Genomic DNA, 18,168 nt, shown 5'->3' with positions numbered 1-18,168 from the left:
CCGAGGCCTTTATCAGGAAACTTAACATTATGATCCCGGAGTTTTGGACGGGGAAATTGCCACAGGTAAAGAAGGTGTAAAGAATGGGGACGTGGGAGTGTGGACTGGCTTTGTCAAATATCATGAACTATTACGGGTCAGCGAATATAGCCATGATTCGGATGTGGGCAGTGGGGGAGGGTTTGGTGTGGGAGTGGATGGAGGCAGCCTTTTGTAAAGGCACAATATTAGGGGCATTGTTGATGGCGCCTCTGCCACTCTAGCCGGCTTAAGTACTCCACGAGCCCATTGGTGGTGGCAGCCCCGAGGGTGTGGGGACAGCGGCAGCAACATCCGTAGTTGGAGGGTGCTTCGGTCTGGGCACCAAATTTCAGGAATCATAGATTTGCACCGGGGGTGGGGGGCTTTTCGAGTCCAGAGGAATTGGAAGAGGAATGTGAGCTGCCCAGCAGGAATGGGTTCCAGTACTTAAAAGTGGAGGATCATGTTAGTAAACAGGTGTCGTCCTTTCCCAACCCCTGCCGCCCTCAGGGCTGCAGGACAAGGTGCTGTTGAAAACAGGAGTTGCGAGGGGCGGGTGTCGGACATCAATAAGGAGTTATGGATTGGGGAGGGGCGTGGGCTGCGGGGGAGAGAGAGAGAGACAGGAACTGATAGGAGAAGTTAAACGGAAGTGGGAGGAAGAGCTGAGAAGGGAATTAGAGGCTGGGTTGTGGGAGGAGGCGCTGACGAGAGTGAATGCATCTTCGTGCTAGGCTTAGCCTTATTCAAATCAAAGTAGTCCATAGGGTGCATTTGGCAGTGGCCAGAATGAGCAGGTTCTTTGAGGTGGAGGAGGCCAGGTGTGGGCAGTGCACGGGGAACCCCGCAAACCATGTCCACATTTCTGGGGCTTGTCCGAAGCCGAATGGGTTCTGGCAGGGGCTCGCAGACATAATGTCAGAGTGCTGAAGGTTGCCCCAAGTCCAGAAGTGGCGATTTCTGGAGTGTCAGAAGACCCAAGAGTCCAGGGAGCAAGAGAGGCCGACGTTTTGGCCTTGCCTTCCTGGTAGCCTGGAGATTCATTTTGCTGGAGTCGAGGGACTCAGGGGTGTGAGTGAGCGGCCTCGCGGAATTCCTGAGGCTGGGAAAAATCAAGTTTGCCTCGAAAGGGTCAGTGGGGACTTTTGCCTGAAGATGGAAACCGTTAATCGACTTCAAGGATAGTTAAGACATCAGCAGTGGGGGAGAGGGAATGGCGATGAGGTGTTATTTATCCGTTACAAGGTTTCCTGTTTGTTCTCTTTTTTGGTTTTGGCTGTGTTTAACATAAATATATATTAATATAGATGCCTGAATAAAAATATTTTTAAAAAAGTTCAATGGTATGTTGGCCTTCTTTGCAAGATTTGAATACAGGAGCAAGGATGTCATACTGCAACTGTACAAGGCCTTGTGTGAGACCATACCTACTGAGTACTGTATGCCATTTTAGTCTCCTTACCCAAGATAGATATACTTGCCACAGAGGCAGAGTAGAGAAGATTCACCAGATTGATTCCTGAAATGGCAGGATTGTCATACAAGGACAGATTGGGTCGACTAGGCCAGTATTCATTGGATCAAGAATGAAAGGGGATCCAATTGAAATGTCATAAATTCTGACTGGGCTGTACAGACCGGATGCAGGGATGATGTTTCCTCTGGCTGGGGAATCTAGAACAAAGGGTCACAGTTGCAGGGTACAGGGTAGGCCATTTAGGACTGAAAAGGGGAGAAAATTCTTCACAAGAAGGGTATGAATCTATGGAATCAAGTCACTGAATATATTAAAGAAATATATTTCTAGATTCCAGGTGTCAACGAGCAAGGGGATAGCACAGGAGTGTGGTTTCAAGATAAAGGATTATCCACGATCATAGAGTGGCGGAGCAGGCTTGAAGGGCCAACTGACCTATTCTCGCTCCTACTTTCTATGTTATACATGCGGTTAGTACTCACTCCAGCCCCTTCAACAAAACATACAAGACTTTTATGCTTTCACTTTAAAGCACAATTTATTTTGTCCTCAGGTGGAAGGCAATTGGTAGTTTTGGCTTCAGTTTGTAACTATTGACTTTTACAGTGATCTAAAGAATTGAAATTACAAGTTAGCAGAGTGTATTATGCAACAAAAGATTTGGATAGGACAAATGGATCCCACTGCAACTCGCTATGCAACCTGTTCATACTAGAGAACAAATAATTTTTTGAAAAGACTACAGGGATGAGAAATATTGAATTTAAAATACTAATGTAATTTCCCTTGCTAGTAGCTCAAGTTCTTACTCACAAAATAGGCTTGGAGCTTCAAATTTTGTCCTGGTCCATTACAAGCACCTGAATAGTATGTCAGTATGCTAACCAAAGATTTCATGGCCTGAAACTTTACTCCTCGCCATTCTGAAATCAACAAAATTCTCCTAAGAACTGTATTCCAAGTGCATTTAAACATAGCATCCTCTCAGCTCTGGAAACAGCTGGTTATTAGGCCCTCCTAAATAGAGGAAACATCAATGCAATGGTAGATATTTTTATGGCTAATTCATTTCTCAAAGTCTGATCGACCTTATACCCTCTGCACATACATCAAGACATGATAGGGATTTAATTTTCTCTGCATCTTATAGTAGTCAAGGAAAAGTGAGCTAGGTGAAAAGGTCAAGGAGGAAAAGAAAACCAAGTACACAAAATATACAAACGATTCTAATCAAAATTTGATGTTTGAATTCCTGTCTTCAGTTATTTAAAAGTACTAATCATCTAAAACAGAATCCAGAAATTCCACCCACCCCCTTCCAAGGAAGATACTTGTTCCCAAGATGTACCGAATTTTGGCAAGATGTTACAGAAAAGCATTTTTCGCTAGACGGAGGCTAGCTACCAGTGGTTCTTCAAAGTTGCACATGGTCTGTAAATGCTGGAACAGGATAATTTCTGTAATAGCAAAGACTGATTGAAAATGTGGCTGTAATGCTGGTGCTGACAAAATGTTAGAAGAGTTTCTATAAATATTTATTTCCTCCCTCTTCAAAATGCACACCCAAGACTGGTTTTACATGCAAACTACAATACAAAGTCAGATTTTCAATGTTAATTTGGGATGCTATCACGCAGAGGATAATCCACGTCCATACACTCACCAGACAATTAGAGTGTATTGAACAAAGGTTTCATGATATGTGGACAGTTCATATTTGAAAGATTTTAAAATAGCAGAGCCTCAGCAAAACCAAGGAGATGCACAATTTTCCATCCCAGTGTACCTGACTGGCTGAACAATGTAACTACTTCAGGCCCAATCTATACATACTACTCCCTTTACCAACCATGTAAATATTTTCAAAAATATACACAAGCTGTTGCACAAGAAAGGCTGAGGCGCCCAAATGGCATAACTGTAGATGGTCTGTGGTGATAAGCCAAAACCGTGGCCAGGAACAAACCTATTGTGACTGGAGTGTAATTTGTAGTGGTATAAAAGATGGAGAAGCGTAAAGGCTAATTAAAACACAATGAAGTCACAATTCTTCTTCTTCAAATACGCGCTGGAATAATTTGTTACTACTCCAGGGAACAGAAATTAAAAGCAAAATTTTATATAAATTTTATATTAACAGATTTAATGATCAAATCTCTAAATCAGTAGCCATTTTAAATATACGGATGAGGACTTGAACTTTGCCAGCCTTTAAACTCCGCCTATTTTTGTTCAATGACTTCCCATCATAGAATCTCTACAGTGCAGAAGGAGGCCATTTGACCCATTAGGTCTACACCGACCCTCCAAAAGAGCACCCACATAGGCCTACTCCCCCGTCCTAGCCCCGTAAACCCACCTAATCTTTGGACAATTTAGCATGGCCAATCCACCCAACGTGCACATCTTTGATTGTGGGAGGAAACTGGAGCACCCAGAGGAAACCCACGCAGACACAGGGAGAATGTGCAAACTCCACACAGACAGTGACCCAAGCCAGGAATCGAGCCCAGGCCCCTGGTGCTTTGAGGCATCAGTGCTAACCACTGTGCCACCTCGTCGTCCATACTGACTTGAAGTTGCACTGGTACCTGTGAACATTTAAATCACAACTGTATGGGTCAGTGAATTGCAAATCCAGCAGTATAACCATGCTAAAGTGCCCCGACAATGACCAATCACAGTTTGGTTATCTGCTCTTACTGTTTAGACAGGACAGGAAAATGAAAGAGCATTGACCATGTTCCTTTAATGGTTTGGATTTGATAGCAATACTCTAAAATGCAAGTATGTGTAAAAGTAACTTACAGCCTCACCCACAAGTTACATTTAAAATAAACTTGTATATTTTTGTACACATACACAAAAGGGGTTAGAGATAAACTAATCAGCATTTGTCTATAAAAATCATGATGATTTCAGCCTGGTTATATGGCAATACCTTCTGAACAGCTGGATATCATTCCATATCGTTGTAAAATCTACCATTTCAACACATTATCCAGTCTTACTCTTAAAAGGGTTTTTAAATACTTGCAAAATAAACTTCTTAATAAAATCACCTGGAAACAAATGTTGGGGAAGGAGGGGCAGGGTCCAAAAAACATGACAACTTGACAAAAAAATTAGGCCACTGAATTTACTAAGTCAGAGTAATTATTGAGCCTGTGATCGCGTTAACGTATAGGACATGGTTAAGTAGGATAGTCATCGAATTGATGCAAAATCTTCAGTGCTATAAATCAACAGTTATGTACAGTAGCTGCAGATGTACCTCCCAGACTGCTGAAAAAACATGGCAGACCTCTTAAAATCTGGTTTTGATTTGCAGTCACATGATCCAGGTGAAATGCATCCAATGTAGCAAAAGGAAATAAAAGGTGGCAATAACAGAGGCTTTGGCCACAACCCGCCAATCCTCTCCTTAGAACAAGCGAAACAGCGAGAGGTCTATAGGGTTGAAAATTTTACAAGGATTGAATGTCTGCGGTAGGGAAACAATAAATTGCGGGGGGGGAATCTGATTGGGAAAACTGTGTTAACGACAGCCAGCATAGTTAGTTAAAGGGCAAATCTGGTTGCCGAACTTAGTTTGAGTTTTCATGAAGTTTGCTGTTGATGTGTACAGAATTTGGCAAAGAAGATTTATTTGCAAAAGTGAAACCCATGGAATTAAAAAAGGACTGTGGCAATGCAGATACAAAATTAGCGAAGAAACAGAAAGCAGAGAGCTGTGATGAATGACTGTTTTCCAGTTTGGAGAGAAGAATAGTGCGCTGTTGGTAATCGCCCCACCTCCGCCCGATCCCGCGAGTATCTGTGCCCTTTTTGATATATCAACGACCTTGGCTCGAGTGGACAGGGCACAAAGCTTGTAGATAACAGAACTTGAAACTTAGTAAATGGTGAGGCAAATAATAAAAGACTTCAGGAGGGCATACAGAAAAATAGAAGTGTGAAGAGATCATTTTGATAAGCAGAATGACGGGCAATATAAACTGAATTTTAAAGGAGATGCAAGAATAGAGACATCCACGCTACAAACACAAATCTTTGATAATGGCTGGACTGTTTTGAAAGTGTTGGATTCTAGGCTTGATCTGGAGGACAAATATACAAAATGCAAGGAAGTTCTGCTGAACCACAAGAAAACATTTGTTAGGACCCAGCTGGAGTACTGTGGCCAATTCTGGGCACAATGCTTTAGGATGTCAAGGCTTGGAAGATGCAGAGAATTTACGAGAGTGGTACAATGGATGCAGAGATATTAGCAAAGGTGGGACTAGTCTCTTTAGGAAAGATTAAAAGGAGATTTAGGAGAAGCATTCATATTATTGAAGGGGGTTTTGATAGAGTAAACAAGTAGTAGATGAATTGGTAATCAAAGGAAACAGAATTTAAAGGCGACGGATTGATCCAAAGACAGAGTTTTTTTGGAAAACATGCAGTGACTCATGATCTAGACTGCACTGCCTGCAGAGAGTTAGAAAATTCAATAAAGGTTAAAGAGGAATGGGATAGATAATTTTACCTTTTTCACAGACTGCCCCAAAAAGCTAATCCTTCCTCCAAGAATAAAAGGATAGAAAAAAAAGTTAATAGAATTCAAATGAAACTTTATCTTGTGGACAGCATCTTCAATGTACTGCAGCTATAGCACATCTGATGGATCATAGGTGAACATGCAAGGTACATATGGCAAAAGTCAATTTCCAAATCCAGATCAAAGTTTTACATACATCAGAATATTTCATGAATTCATTGTGCAGCTGCAAGATCTGTGCAATTACACACTTGCTGCATTAATGAAGATCTGAAAAGCAAGTTCATCAGGTCCTAAACAAATTTGAAGGGAAAATGACCCAAGTATAGTAGGCCAAATGCCCACTCAAAAAAACATGGTTTTAAGATACAAACTTTTAGCAGCCGAGATACAAATCTCCACCACGTAATTACCAGACTTGAGATAGGATGATTCTAACAAGTTAGTCACTGCAACAGAATGTTACCATAAAACATAATTGTGGATTAAGCTCACTGCTTAAACTTAAGTACTACCACTCAAAATTACTGAAGATGGCAGTGGTCAATTTGTCTTTTATCCTGTTCAGAAAAATACTTAATGACTTTAGTAATCAGTTTATTACACAGATTAATCATTTTGAACATACAAGCTCCAGGAGAGCCTTTGGGTCATTAAATATACACAAGTTCTGTCATGAATTTTTACCCTTACATCCAGATGAGGCTTCTAAGATTAGTTAACAAAAACAAAAAAAAATAATTAGAGCTATTAGCTACTCATTCACTGTAAGCCAAATATAAACCCAAAAAAGGTATAGGAAAATTGAATGACTGGCTAACTAATAGCTCCAATTCATTAACTGTTGAGGGAGACGATTCAAATGGCTATTCAATTTCATAGGACACAAGTATGCTTTCAACTTTCCATTCCAACATTTAACTAGAATGTAGATTTGCATTCTTCAGCGTAAAAATTGCAAAACATTAAACAAATTAAAGTTCTTCATTCTATTTTTCATAACCATTATGAGTTTAAAAGAATTCCAACATACATCTTATAAAAGGAAAAGTTCCCATCCCCGGAAGCACTTAAACCCTGAATTTTTAACAATCTTGTCACAATGACTAGGAATGCTTTTACTCTCACAAAAATGTTATGATCGAAGAACTGGACATTAACACTTGCTTTGTAAGTAGTCAGAATTTCAAACAATTGAGAAAGGGGCATTTCTATCAGCTGTTCCAAATATGTACACAAAACAACGCAGCACTGCTGGATCAGGTGAACATGTGCACAGGGGAAGAGGCGTGGGCTCAAATAAAGCAGTCAAATGGAAACCAAAGAAATTTGTTTTGCAAGTTCCCCCAGCTGTATAAGAGGTTCGTCAACATTTTAATGTAATCACATTGCATACTTCTGAGTCCATTCCCGAGCTATTCTGTTATACCTAGAAGAAAAGAAATAAAAAGGCACTAAATTCAAAAAAACTTCAGCAATTTTTATTTGACCTTTGTACAAAAGAGAGCCATTTGCCCATCGTACCTGTACCTTGAAAGAGCTGTCCAAATAATTCCGCTCCCTGGGCCTTTCCCCATACTTCCACAAAGTTTGATTTTTCAGTATATATTCAATTCTATTCTTTGAGTTATGATTTAATACTGCAGGAAGTACACTCACCAACAAGGGCTTAGTTTCATTTAGACTGCATACCTCACCAATATCAGACTAAATTTAGGTTGGACATATAGTTATTACAGTTAGTGCTCTAATCAGAAACATTAAAGTTGTGAATTTGGTGCAATAAAACAGGTGAGATGAGGAGAGAAAAAAAAATTCAGAAACCAATTACACATTGTATCTGGTTGCAAGGAGTCATGGGGACAGTTCAGAAAGATCAAAATCTTTAAGCAGGAGTTGAATTTTGAACAATTTAGGTCATTAATCTGTCAAGCCATGTGAAACAGTATTTTGTTTCATAAATTAAAGAGATATGAACTACCACTCTCCATTCAGCCAATATTCCAAAACATAATAGGGCAGCATAAAACCAAATGAGTAAATAAAGTGGAATCTATGGAAACACAACAAGCAATGTTTACTATTATTCACACAGAATTATGAGTTTATGGTCAGTCTAATCAGAGATTCACATGATGCATTCTAAATACTTTTAAAGCAGCACTCCCTGTTCTGGACTACACAAGTTACTTTGCTTAGCTGGTACCTTGAGAGTTGAATCACCCGAATCATAATACTCACTTTTCTCTATCTGTTTTGTAGATACGTGCAATCTCAGGCACTAGGGGATCATCTGGATTTGGATCACATAACAGTGAACAGATGGACAAAAGAACTGAAAGAAAAAGTTTAAAATTTAATTTGCGATATGCAATTCCAATATATGGTTTACCTATACGATTTACAACATAATTTTAAAAGTTTAAATAAACTTATGAAAGTTATTGAAGAATGGCATATTTTAGCCCAACCTATAAAACAAATAGCTGGAACTGAAGCTGTACAATACCTCAATCTAAAGCATATGGCACAAGGATGAACTAATTTTCATTTGGCAATTATTTTCCATCACTGGAAAGGGTAGCAACTGGATAGGTCAATGTGACATTATAAATTTAGAACTAAGTTTAAATCTTCATTCTGTAACCATTGGTAAAAATATCAATCCTCTACAAGGAAACCTGGAAGTAAAAATAAATAAACTGAATGCCACTCCTAAAGATTAATTCTATAACTCAATTTGTGGAATAATAACATGTCAAATTTCCCAAAGGGTTTTAAATTTATATTTTTTGTTACTGACACACTATAAAATTGATTTACGTCCAGCCATTATACAAAACAGAGCATTTGTCATATAAAGGGGCATTTGCTTTATTAGGTTGTGTTAGCCGAGTTGCAGCATTTTAGTTTCCAATTCCATTCCTTTCCATTCCATTTGAGCCATTTTGAAAAAGTAACATGTTCCTTTTAACATGTTATATAGTCGTGCCTCTAATAAGCATTCAGTTATAGAACATAGAACAGTACAGCACAGAACAGGCCCTTCGGCCCTCGATGTTCTGCCGAGCAACGATCACCCTACTCAAACCCACGTATCCACCCTATACCGGTAACCCAACAACCCCCCCACCCTTAACCTTACCTTTTAGGACACTACGGGCAATTTAGCATGGCCAATCCACCTAACCCGCACATCTTTGGACTGTGGGAGGAAACCGGAGCACCCGGAGGAAACCCACGCACACACGGGGAGGACATGCAGACTCCGCACAGACAGTGACCCAGCCGGGAATCGAACCTGAGACCCTGGAGCTGTGAAGCATTTATGCTAACCACCATGCAACACTTGAAAGTCATGACGAGGCCATTTTGTCACCATTTTGGAAACTAGTGGCAACAACATTACCAAGCTCAAAATCCAGCAGAAAAATTTAAATCCATTATATTTTTGCTTTACACTTTCATATTCTAGTTTGATAACAATTCGAGCCCCTCATGCTAGATAATTCAAAATGTGCCCGCAGTTTAGCATTTCCATAGCTCCATCTTTCTAGAATGGCATCTCTTCCTCACCCAAGTTATTCGCTGCCTTGCCCATTAGCAATGTGTATTCCTTAATTTTTTTTAGCCAATTCTGCCTCAACTGGATAATTTGCTTGTTTCAAGGTTCAAAACTGTCATGTACAAAGTCCAGAAAATTATTTGAGCTTTATATTTTGGATACAATTCCTTTCCCAAGTCTTGTCAATTCATTACTTACTCCACTAACCTTCCTGCAGTTTCTTCCATTTGTTTGTTTTCCCCAGTTTGCTATGCCCAATTTTTCCATGAAGTTTAATGCTATCTATCATATGCAAATGTCAAAATAATAATAACCAACAAATTCTAAATTTAAAATACTTACTGGGAGGGTTAGTTGAATTTAGGGGGATCTGGCCTGGCTAAACTGGAATCAAAGACAGGTGGAAATATAATGGAGCACTGGGTACCCCAGTTTTGGATACAGTTCAGATACATTCCCACAAGGGGGAAATAGAAGGAAAACCAAAGTCTTTCTTAGAAGCTCAATGATAATACAAAAGAGAGTCAGGCCGATATAAAAAGTACAGAGGGCATGTGAGAAAGGAACAAAAAACAAAAGGGCTGATGAGAATAGATTGAGGGGAAACATGAAAAAGTTAGATAATCTCACCCTCAATCTGGAAACAGAGCAAGCCATCGAAGCGCTGTAAAGTCAAAAGGCTCCAGGACCAGGTGATTTTTCTGTTGCCCTTTATAAAAACATCCCCTCCTGCTGATTTCCCCTTCTCACCTCAGCCTTCTCAAAATTGCTTTCTCTCAGTAATCTTCCTTTTACTGTAAATCAGAGGAATATCTCACTATTGCTGTAAAAGGGTAAGGACCCCCTAGTGCAGCAGCTATCAGCCCATTTCTCTGCTAAACATGAATTACAGGATATGACTTCCCCTCCCTTTCAAGCCCATTTTGCCAACCATTGTCTCTCCTGATCAATCTGACTTTATCCGACAATCAGTGGGTTTAGAGGGTTTTGGCAAAGGTTGGTATCATGACCGGTACAGGCTTGGAGGGCCAAAGGGCCTACTCCTGAGCTGTATTGTTCTTTGTTCCTTTTATCCAAAGGCCTTTGATACATATCAACAGTGAAGGAGCTTTTAGAGGGCTGATTAGGGACTAAAATGCAGTTGCATTTGTGAAAGCAGAAGGCATAGCTATGGTACTGAATGAGTACTTTGCACTGGTATATGCTAAAGACAGACACTGTACAAAACTTTTGGCAAATGAGTTGCCTGGCAAGGTGGCTGGTAGTACTAAAACAAGATAGGTGACAGAATGGATAATAGGCCAGCAAGACTGCAGAGAAAAGGGTAGAAGAATAAATACTGGCCCAATTTTCCAATCTTCTTCAGATACATAGACAATGCCAAAAAACAATTACAAATGGTACATCATTGGCAGCATGGTGGCGCAGTGGTTAGCACTGCTGCCTCACGGTTCGATCCCGGCCTGTGTGGAGTTTGCACATTCTGCCCGTGTTTGCGTGGGTCCCACCCCCACAAACCCGAAAATGTGCAGGTAGGTGGATTAGCCATGCTATATTGCCCCTTACTGGGAAAGAAAAATTGGGTACTAAACATTTATTCAAAAAAACAAATACTACACCATTGTTCAAAAATACGGTGAAGGGTAAATCTGACAATTATAGTCAGTTTAAGTCACTGGTGGGCAAGTTAACAAACATTATAAGAAAATCTAAAGCCACTTGGACAAGATTGAATTAATAAAGCAGATCCAGCACAATTGGTGCTTGATTAACCTGATTAAGTTTTTTGATAAATAGCATTGGTAAAAGCAGCATAGATGATGTTTGCATGTACTTTCAAAGGAAGTTAAAATATTGGACTTATCAAAATTGAAGCCGAAAAACCAGTAGCAGCATTGGTACAATAATTTGTTGCAGAGACTGTTGGAAAGGAATTGTATCCAAATTGTATATAAATGGTGTTTGACACAAAGGGGAAAATTTAACATGGCCAATTCACCGAACATGCACATCTTTGAACTGTGGGAGGAAACGGAGAACCCGGAGGAAACCAACGCAGGGATGAGGAGAATGTGCAAACTCCACACAGGCATTCACCCGAGGATGGAATCAACCCGGGTCCCCGATGCTGTGAGGCAGCAGTGTTACCACTGTGCCACCCCCATGAGGACAGATAAGCTCATGGAATAGTCAGCCTGAAGTGAAAGGTGACACTGGTAGGAAGAAAGGCAGATAAAAGACAACAGATCTGGGAGTGTTTGCACACAAATCTTTGATGGTGGAATGTGTAGTTAACAAAGCACAAAAGGATGGCAAGCTTTATTAACACACTCAAGTGTACAAAATTAATGAAGTTATGCTAAACCTATATAGAACACCTTGTGTCCCTTTAGAAAGGATGCAAAGGCTTTGGAGAGGATACAGAAGAAATATAGTAGAATTGTTCCAGGCATGAGGGCAGTATGGTAGATGCCCTCAGAATGGAAAAGACCAAGAAATTTGATAGATGTTTAAAATCACAACTGGTTTAGTTGAAATAAATAATTCAATTGATAACTAGAAGGCTCAGATACGGTAATTAGCAAGAACAAAAAGTCAATATGCTGTTACGATAGGGAGATGTTAGAAAATTGGATCCGGAAATGGGATTGAAGATGTAGTGGGAAATTTAGGGATTAAGAGGGTAAAACTGCTAGCTGAGTCAGAGGTGTACCCCCACACCCGGCCTGAGTAACATTGTCCCATTCCGACTTAAACCCATTAATGGGAATAAACAGGATACCCCTGTTCAGCTGGGTTGATTCACTCAAGATACAGTGTCTTCCGGGCCACCCTGACATCACCCATTACAAAGTCTGATGGCCTCTTGGGGAGGTTAACTGTACATTTATCGCATGGTCCTGTTCTTTTTTGTAAACATGAGTGGGCAATCAAAAACCCAGATAGCAATGATTTTTAAAAAATGCTTTTTATTGGGTTTTTGAACAAAGTATATTTACCGTTACGTACACAAAATAGAATACATACATAGGGGCTGGGCAGGGCTTAGAGAGATAAAACAAATCCTGTTTTGACCAGGTGGGAGCAGATGGATTTGGCAAGCCACTGAGAGAGGTGGTGAAAAACTTCCACAGAGACAGGCTTTCGAAAAGCGGTCTGGGGCTCTGAAGAAGCTACACTAACAACAGAAATATATTCTGTAAATGCAAGTGCCATGGTTGCCTGTGATAGATCATAGAATTTACAGTGCAGGAGGCCATTCGGCCCATCGAGTCTGCACCAGCTCTTGGAAAGAGCACCCTACCCAAGGTCAACACCTCCACCCTATCCCCATAACCCAGTAACCCCACCCAACACTAAGGGTAATTTGGGACACTAAGGGCAATTTAGCATGGCAAATTCACCTAACCTGCACATCTTTGGATTGAGGGAGGAAACCCACACACACACACAGGGAGGATGTGCAGACTCCGCACAGACAGTGACAGTGACCCAAGCCGGAATCAAACCTGGGACCCTGGAGCTGTGAAGCAATTATACTATCCACAATGCTACCGTCTGCCCAAGTGGAGTTGAGAGCTGTATGTTCATTTTAACTGATGCTTAATGGGAAATCATACATTAGGGAAGATACGTGCAAGCTGCTCTGGTTAAGTTTGAAGTTCGAAAGTTAAATAATTTTCTTTTCTGTTAATAAAGTTTTGTTTGTAAAAATAACCAAGCCCTATTTCTTACGCAATCACTCCTGGAACGAAAAATCGATCTTTATGCATCTTACAAAATTACAAAAACGTTGCAGTTCTGGTGCATCTTAGCCACTGTTGCGATCTGACTAGGTGTCTGTAATGCAATGTGATTTGGAAAGCACTGCTTAAAGCGGTGGATTATTCAACAACGGAATTGGATAATTCCTCAGGTAAGTGCCTGTCCTGTTTTCTACATGAATGACCTATCCCCTTCCAGAAACATGCAATCACCCCATTTTATCTCACATAGCATGTCAACAGCCTCCATTTTCAATTGATCATCTTGCACTACCTTTAGCATGATGCCACCACAAAATTATGGAGGAGATGTGAAGGAACCAATTTTTCAACTACATTTTGAAGTACTCTATCATCCCCAATACCTGTGCCCTTCATAAGCAAGTTCAAAAGTTGAAAAGCCTACCCAATATTCCCACTCTCCAGGGTCCCCAAACAGCAAGTAAAATCGTGATTTACTTGTAGCTTTTTCCATCTTTGCATACTTTACTCGCTGCTCATGATATGGTCTCCTCTACACTGGAGACCAAAAGCACTTCTAGTCCACAAACGTGGGAGCTTCCAGTCACTTGCCATTTTAGTTCTCCATATCACTCCCTGTTGACCTCTTTTCCTTGGCCTCATGCATGGTTTCACTGAATCGCAAGTAACAGCACCTCTGCTATCAATTTGGCAATTTATAACTTTCCAGGATCAACATTAAGTTCAACAACTTCAGATCACAACCACTTCTCTCCTCCCCATCTTGCAGCCACTGCATCCAAGATAATAGTTTTGATGTGATCTCTCACAGCTTCTCCAGACCTATCTTTTGTAACTTGTCCTATTATCTTTGCACTATCAACCATCTGGTCATTTAATGACTCTTTACACTGCTCAGAGGATTTCCCTGCTCTCTTGTCCGCATGCACGCAACGCAACACCCCCCGCCCCCCAAACCCCAGGATGACGCAACAGGAATACCAACTTATACTATGCATATCACGATTGTCCCCTTGTTAGACTGGCCACTCAGGTGAGCAGTGAATGGCAGGTCCCCCACAAAGTGCATCTAGCCAAAAGAACTCACCAGAGTCACAGCATGCGAGTACAGCCCCCAAAGAAGAGGGTAGTGCCTGGGCTGTGCCATGGGGGTAGAGAATGGCTTTTCCTCAGGGTGTTCCTGTTGAGCCTTCCCCACCAGCAAAACTTTGTGCGACCTGCCCCTTCCATTTTTTCCCTCAAAGTGTTTAATGGCAGGAAAAAACATATTTCCCCACCTGAGAACACTTCGAAAAAGAAAACAAAAATCTTGTCCTTTGTCTAAAGGTACTACTGAGCCGAGTATTTTCAGCATTTTCTGTTTTCATTTCAAGGCCAATTTGCTTATCCTGCAAGTGATCAATCTGGTCAAAATAGAGATTATAGAAATAAATGGTTTGTACTTATTAGATGAAAGCTGTCAACATCCCAGGGGATAGATCCTATCATTTTTCTTTAAATGGTCTTTAAATTTTACATATGATTAGGATTTTTGACTCTTAAGGAGCATATATATTGACATTTTGTTTCTGGTTAACTGCAAATGGGGTCAGACATTATGAGTCAAGAGAGCCTAGCCGCATGTTTTTCAGTGCACTGATTTGGCAACTGTGTTGTTTGGACTAGAACTATTGCCCGGATCTACAAAGTGTCATTTTTTTCTATGGGCAATGTTTAGGTAAGTACTGCAAACAGTATAGTAACTAGGTAAACAAAAAGGACTAATGGCATTCTGCAACACATGTGCTTCATGCTGCTTCTACTGATTTCTGAATCAATGATATATCCATTCAGCTGAACAAAAAGAAAATGCCATGAAACTTCTTGACAACATAAATATCAAATTAAGCATACAGTCAACATGGTGGTTTACAGTGAGAAAATATTCACTTTCAAGAATGATTCTGGACTCCACATCACAAATACATGTAAAATGGAAATCATGTGCTACAATAGCAGAACATAGAATGAAGTCAATGAAGTGTATGCAACAGTAATTTGAACCATAACTCTTGGAAAAATCAGATTTCGCCCAGATCGTAACATTACCCAGAATTCCAAACTACCGGACGATATATAACAAATAACAAAGAAAAGTACAGCACAAGAACAGGCCCTTCAGCCCTCCAAGCCTGCGCCGACCAAACACTTCCGGGGTCCATATCCCTCTATTCATGCATTTGTCAAGATGCCCCTCAAACATCACTATCGTCCCTGCTTCCACCACATCATCCGGCAGTGAGTTCCAGGCACCCACTGCCATCTGTGGAAAAAAGAAAAACTTGCCTCGTACATCTCCTCTAAACCTTGCCCCTCGCACCTTAAACCTATGCCCCCTAGCAATTAACCACTCTACCCTGGGAAAAAGTCTCTGACTATCCACTCTGACTATGCCCCTCATAATTTTGTAGACCTCTATCAGGTCGCCCCTCAACCTCCGTCGTTCCAGTGAGAACAAACCGTGTTTATTCAACCTCTCCTCATAGCTAATGCCCGCCATACCAGGCAACATCCTGGTAAATCTCTTCTGCACCCACTCCAAAGCCTCAACATCCTTCTGATATGGTTGCCACACTATACTCCAAGTGTGGCCTCACTAAGGTTCTATGCAGCTGCAACATGATTTGCCAATTTTTATATTCAATGCCCTGGCCAATGAAGACAAGCATGCCGTATGCCTTCTGGACTACCTTCTCCATCTGTGTTGCCCCTTTCAGTGACCCTGTGGACCTGTACATCTAGATCTCTCTGCTGAGGGTTTGAGGGTTCTACCATTCACTGAACATTCCCCACCTGTATTAGACCTCCCAAAATGCATTACTCACATTTGTCCGGATTAAACTCCATCTGCCATCTCTCTGCCCAAGTCGACAAACGATCCAAATCCTGCTGTATCCTCCGACAGTCCTCATTGCTATCTGCAATTCCACTAAACTTTGTGTCGTCCACAAACTTACTAATCAGATCAGTTACATTTTCCACCAAATCATTTATATATACTACGAACCAGCAACGGTCCCAGCATTGAACTCTGCAGAACACCATTAGTAACAACTCTCCGATCAGAAAAGCACCCTTCCATTGCTACTCTATGCCTTTTACGACCTAGCCAGTTCTGTATCCATCTTGCCAACTCACCCATGATCCTGTGTGACTTCACCTTTTGTACCAGCCTGCCATGAGGGACCTTGTCAAAGGCCTTACTGAAGTCCATATAGACACCATCCGCTGCCCTACCTGCATCAATCATCTTTGTGACTCTTCGAAAAATTCTATCAAGTTAGTGAGGCATGGCCTCCCCTTCACAAAACCATGCTGCTTCTCACTAATACGTCCACTTGCTTCCAAATGGGAGTCAATCCTGTCTCGAAGAATTCTCTCCAGTAATTTCCCTACCACTGCCGTAAGGCTCACCGGCCTGTAGTTCCCTGCATTATCCTTCCTACCCTTCTTAAACAAAGGAACAACATTGGCTATTCTCCAGGCCTCCGGGACATCACCTGGAGACATTGAGGATCCAAAGATTTCAGTCAAGGCCTCAGCAATTTCCTCTCTTTCCTCCTCCAGTATTCTGGGGTAGATCCCATCAGGCCCTGGGGACTTATCCAGACGCCCAACACCTCGCCTTTTTGGATCTCAATGTGACCAGGCTATCTACACACCCTTCTCCAGACTCAACATCCATCAATTCCTTCTCTTTGGTGAATACGGATGCAAAGTATTCATTTAGTACCTCGCCCATTTCCTCTGGCTCCACACATACGATTCCCTCCCCTGTCCTTCAGTGGCCCAACCCTTTCCCTGGCTACCCTCTTGCTTTTTATGTACATGTAAAAAGCCTTGGGATTTTCCTTTACCCTATTTGCCAATAACTTTTCATGACCCCTTTTAGCCCTCCTGACTCCTTGCTCAAGTTCCTTCCTACTTTCCTTATATTCCACACAAGCTTAGTCTGTTCCCAGCCTTCTAGCCCTGACAAATGCCTCCTTTTCTTTTTGACGAGGCCTACAATATCTCTTGTCATCCAAGGTTCCCAAAATTTGCTATATTTATCCTTCTTCCTCACAGGAACATGCAGGTCCCGAATTCCTTTCAACTGACATTTGAAAGCCTCCCACATGTCTGCTGTTGGTTTACCCTCAAACATCCGCCTCCAATCTAGGTTCTTCAGTTCCCGCCTAATATTGTTATAATTAGCCGTCCCCCAATTTAGCACATTCATCCTAGGACAACTCTTATCCTTGTCCATCAGCACTTTAAAACTTACTGAATTGTGGTCACTGGTCCTGAAATGTTCCCCAACTGAAACTTCTACCACCTGTCCGGACTCATTCCCCAATACCAGGTCCAGTACAGCCCCTTCCCTAGTTGGACTATCTATATATTGTTTTAAGAAGCCCTCCTGGATGCTCCTTACAAACTCTGTCCCGTCCAAGCCCCTCGCACTAAGTGAGTCCCAGTCAATATTGGGGAAGTTAAAGTCTCCCATTACAACAACCCTGTTGCTTTTACTCCTTTCCGAAATCTGTCTGTCTATCTGTTCCTCTGTCTCCCGCTGGCTGTTGGGAGGCCTGTAGAAAACCCCCAACATTGTGACTGCACCCCTCTTTTTCCTGATCTCTAACCATATAGCCTCGCTGCCCTGAGGTGTCCTTCCACAGTTTAGGTGTGATATTCTCCCTAACCAATGCAACTCCTCCATTCCTTCTGCATCCCCCTCTATCCCCACCTGAAACATCTAAACCCCTGGAACATCTAAATGCAATTGCCATAGCAT

General features: G+C 41.4%; 1 protein-coding gene across 3 annotated transcripts in view; it reads right to left on the bottom strand.

Annotated features, from left to right (window-relative positions):
• Nucleotides 1-6,097: 6,097 nt before the first annotated feature.
• ube2d2 (ubiquitin-conjugating enzyme E2D 2 (UBC4/5 homolog, yeast)) overlaps nucleotides 6,098-18,168 on the bottom strand; it is a 44,785-nt gene continuing 32,714 nt past the window's right edge. For all 3 annotated transcript variants that reach the window (XM_038795671.1, XM_038795670.1, XM_038795669.1), the window contains exons 6-7: nucleotides 8,283-8,376; nucleotides 6,098-7,470 (exon numbers count right to left, since the gene is read on the bottom strand). In XM_038795671.1, the coding sequence (XP_038651599.1) occupies nucleotides 7,425-7,470; nucleotides 8,283-8,376 (140 nt within the window). In that variant the 3' untranslated portion in view covers nucleotides 6,098-7,424. The remainder of the gene's footprint in view (nucleotides 7,471-8,282; nucleotides 8,377-18,168) is intronic.

This window comes from Scyliorhinus canicula, chromosome 4, assembly GCF_902713615.1.
Source record: "Scyliorhinus canicula chromosome 4, sScyCan1.1, whole genome shotgun sequence".
NCBI classification, from domain to species: Eukaryota; Metazoa; Chordata; class Chondrichthyes; order Carcharhiniformes; family Scyliorhinidae; genus Scyliorhinus; species Scyliorhinus canicula.
This window is presented reverse-complemented; position numbering and strand designations above follow the sequence as displayed.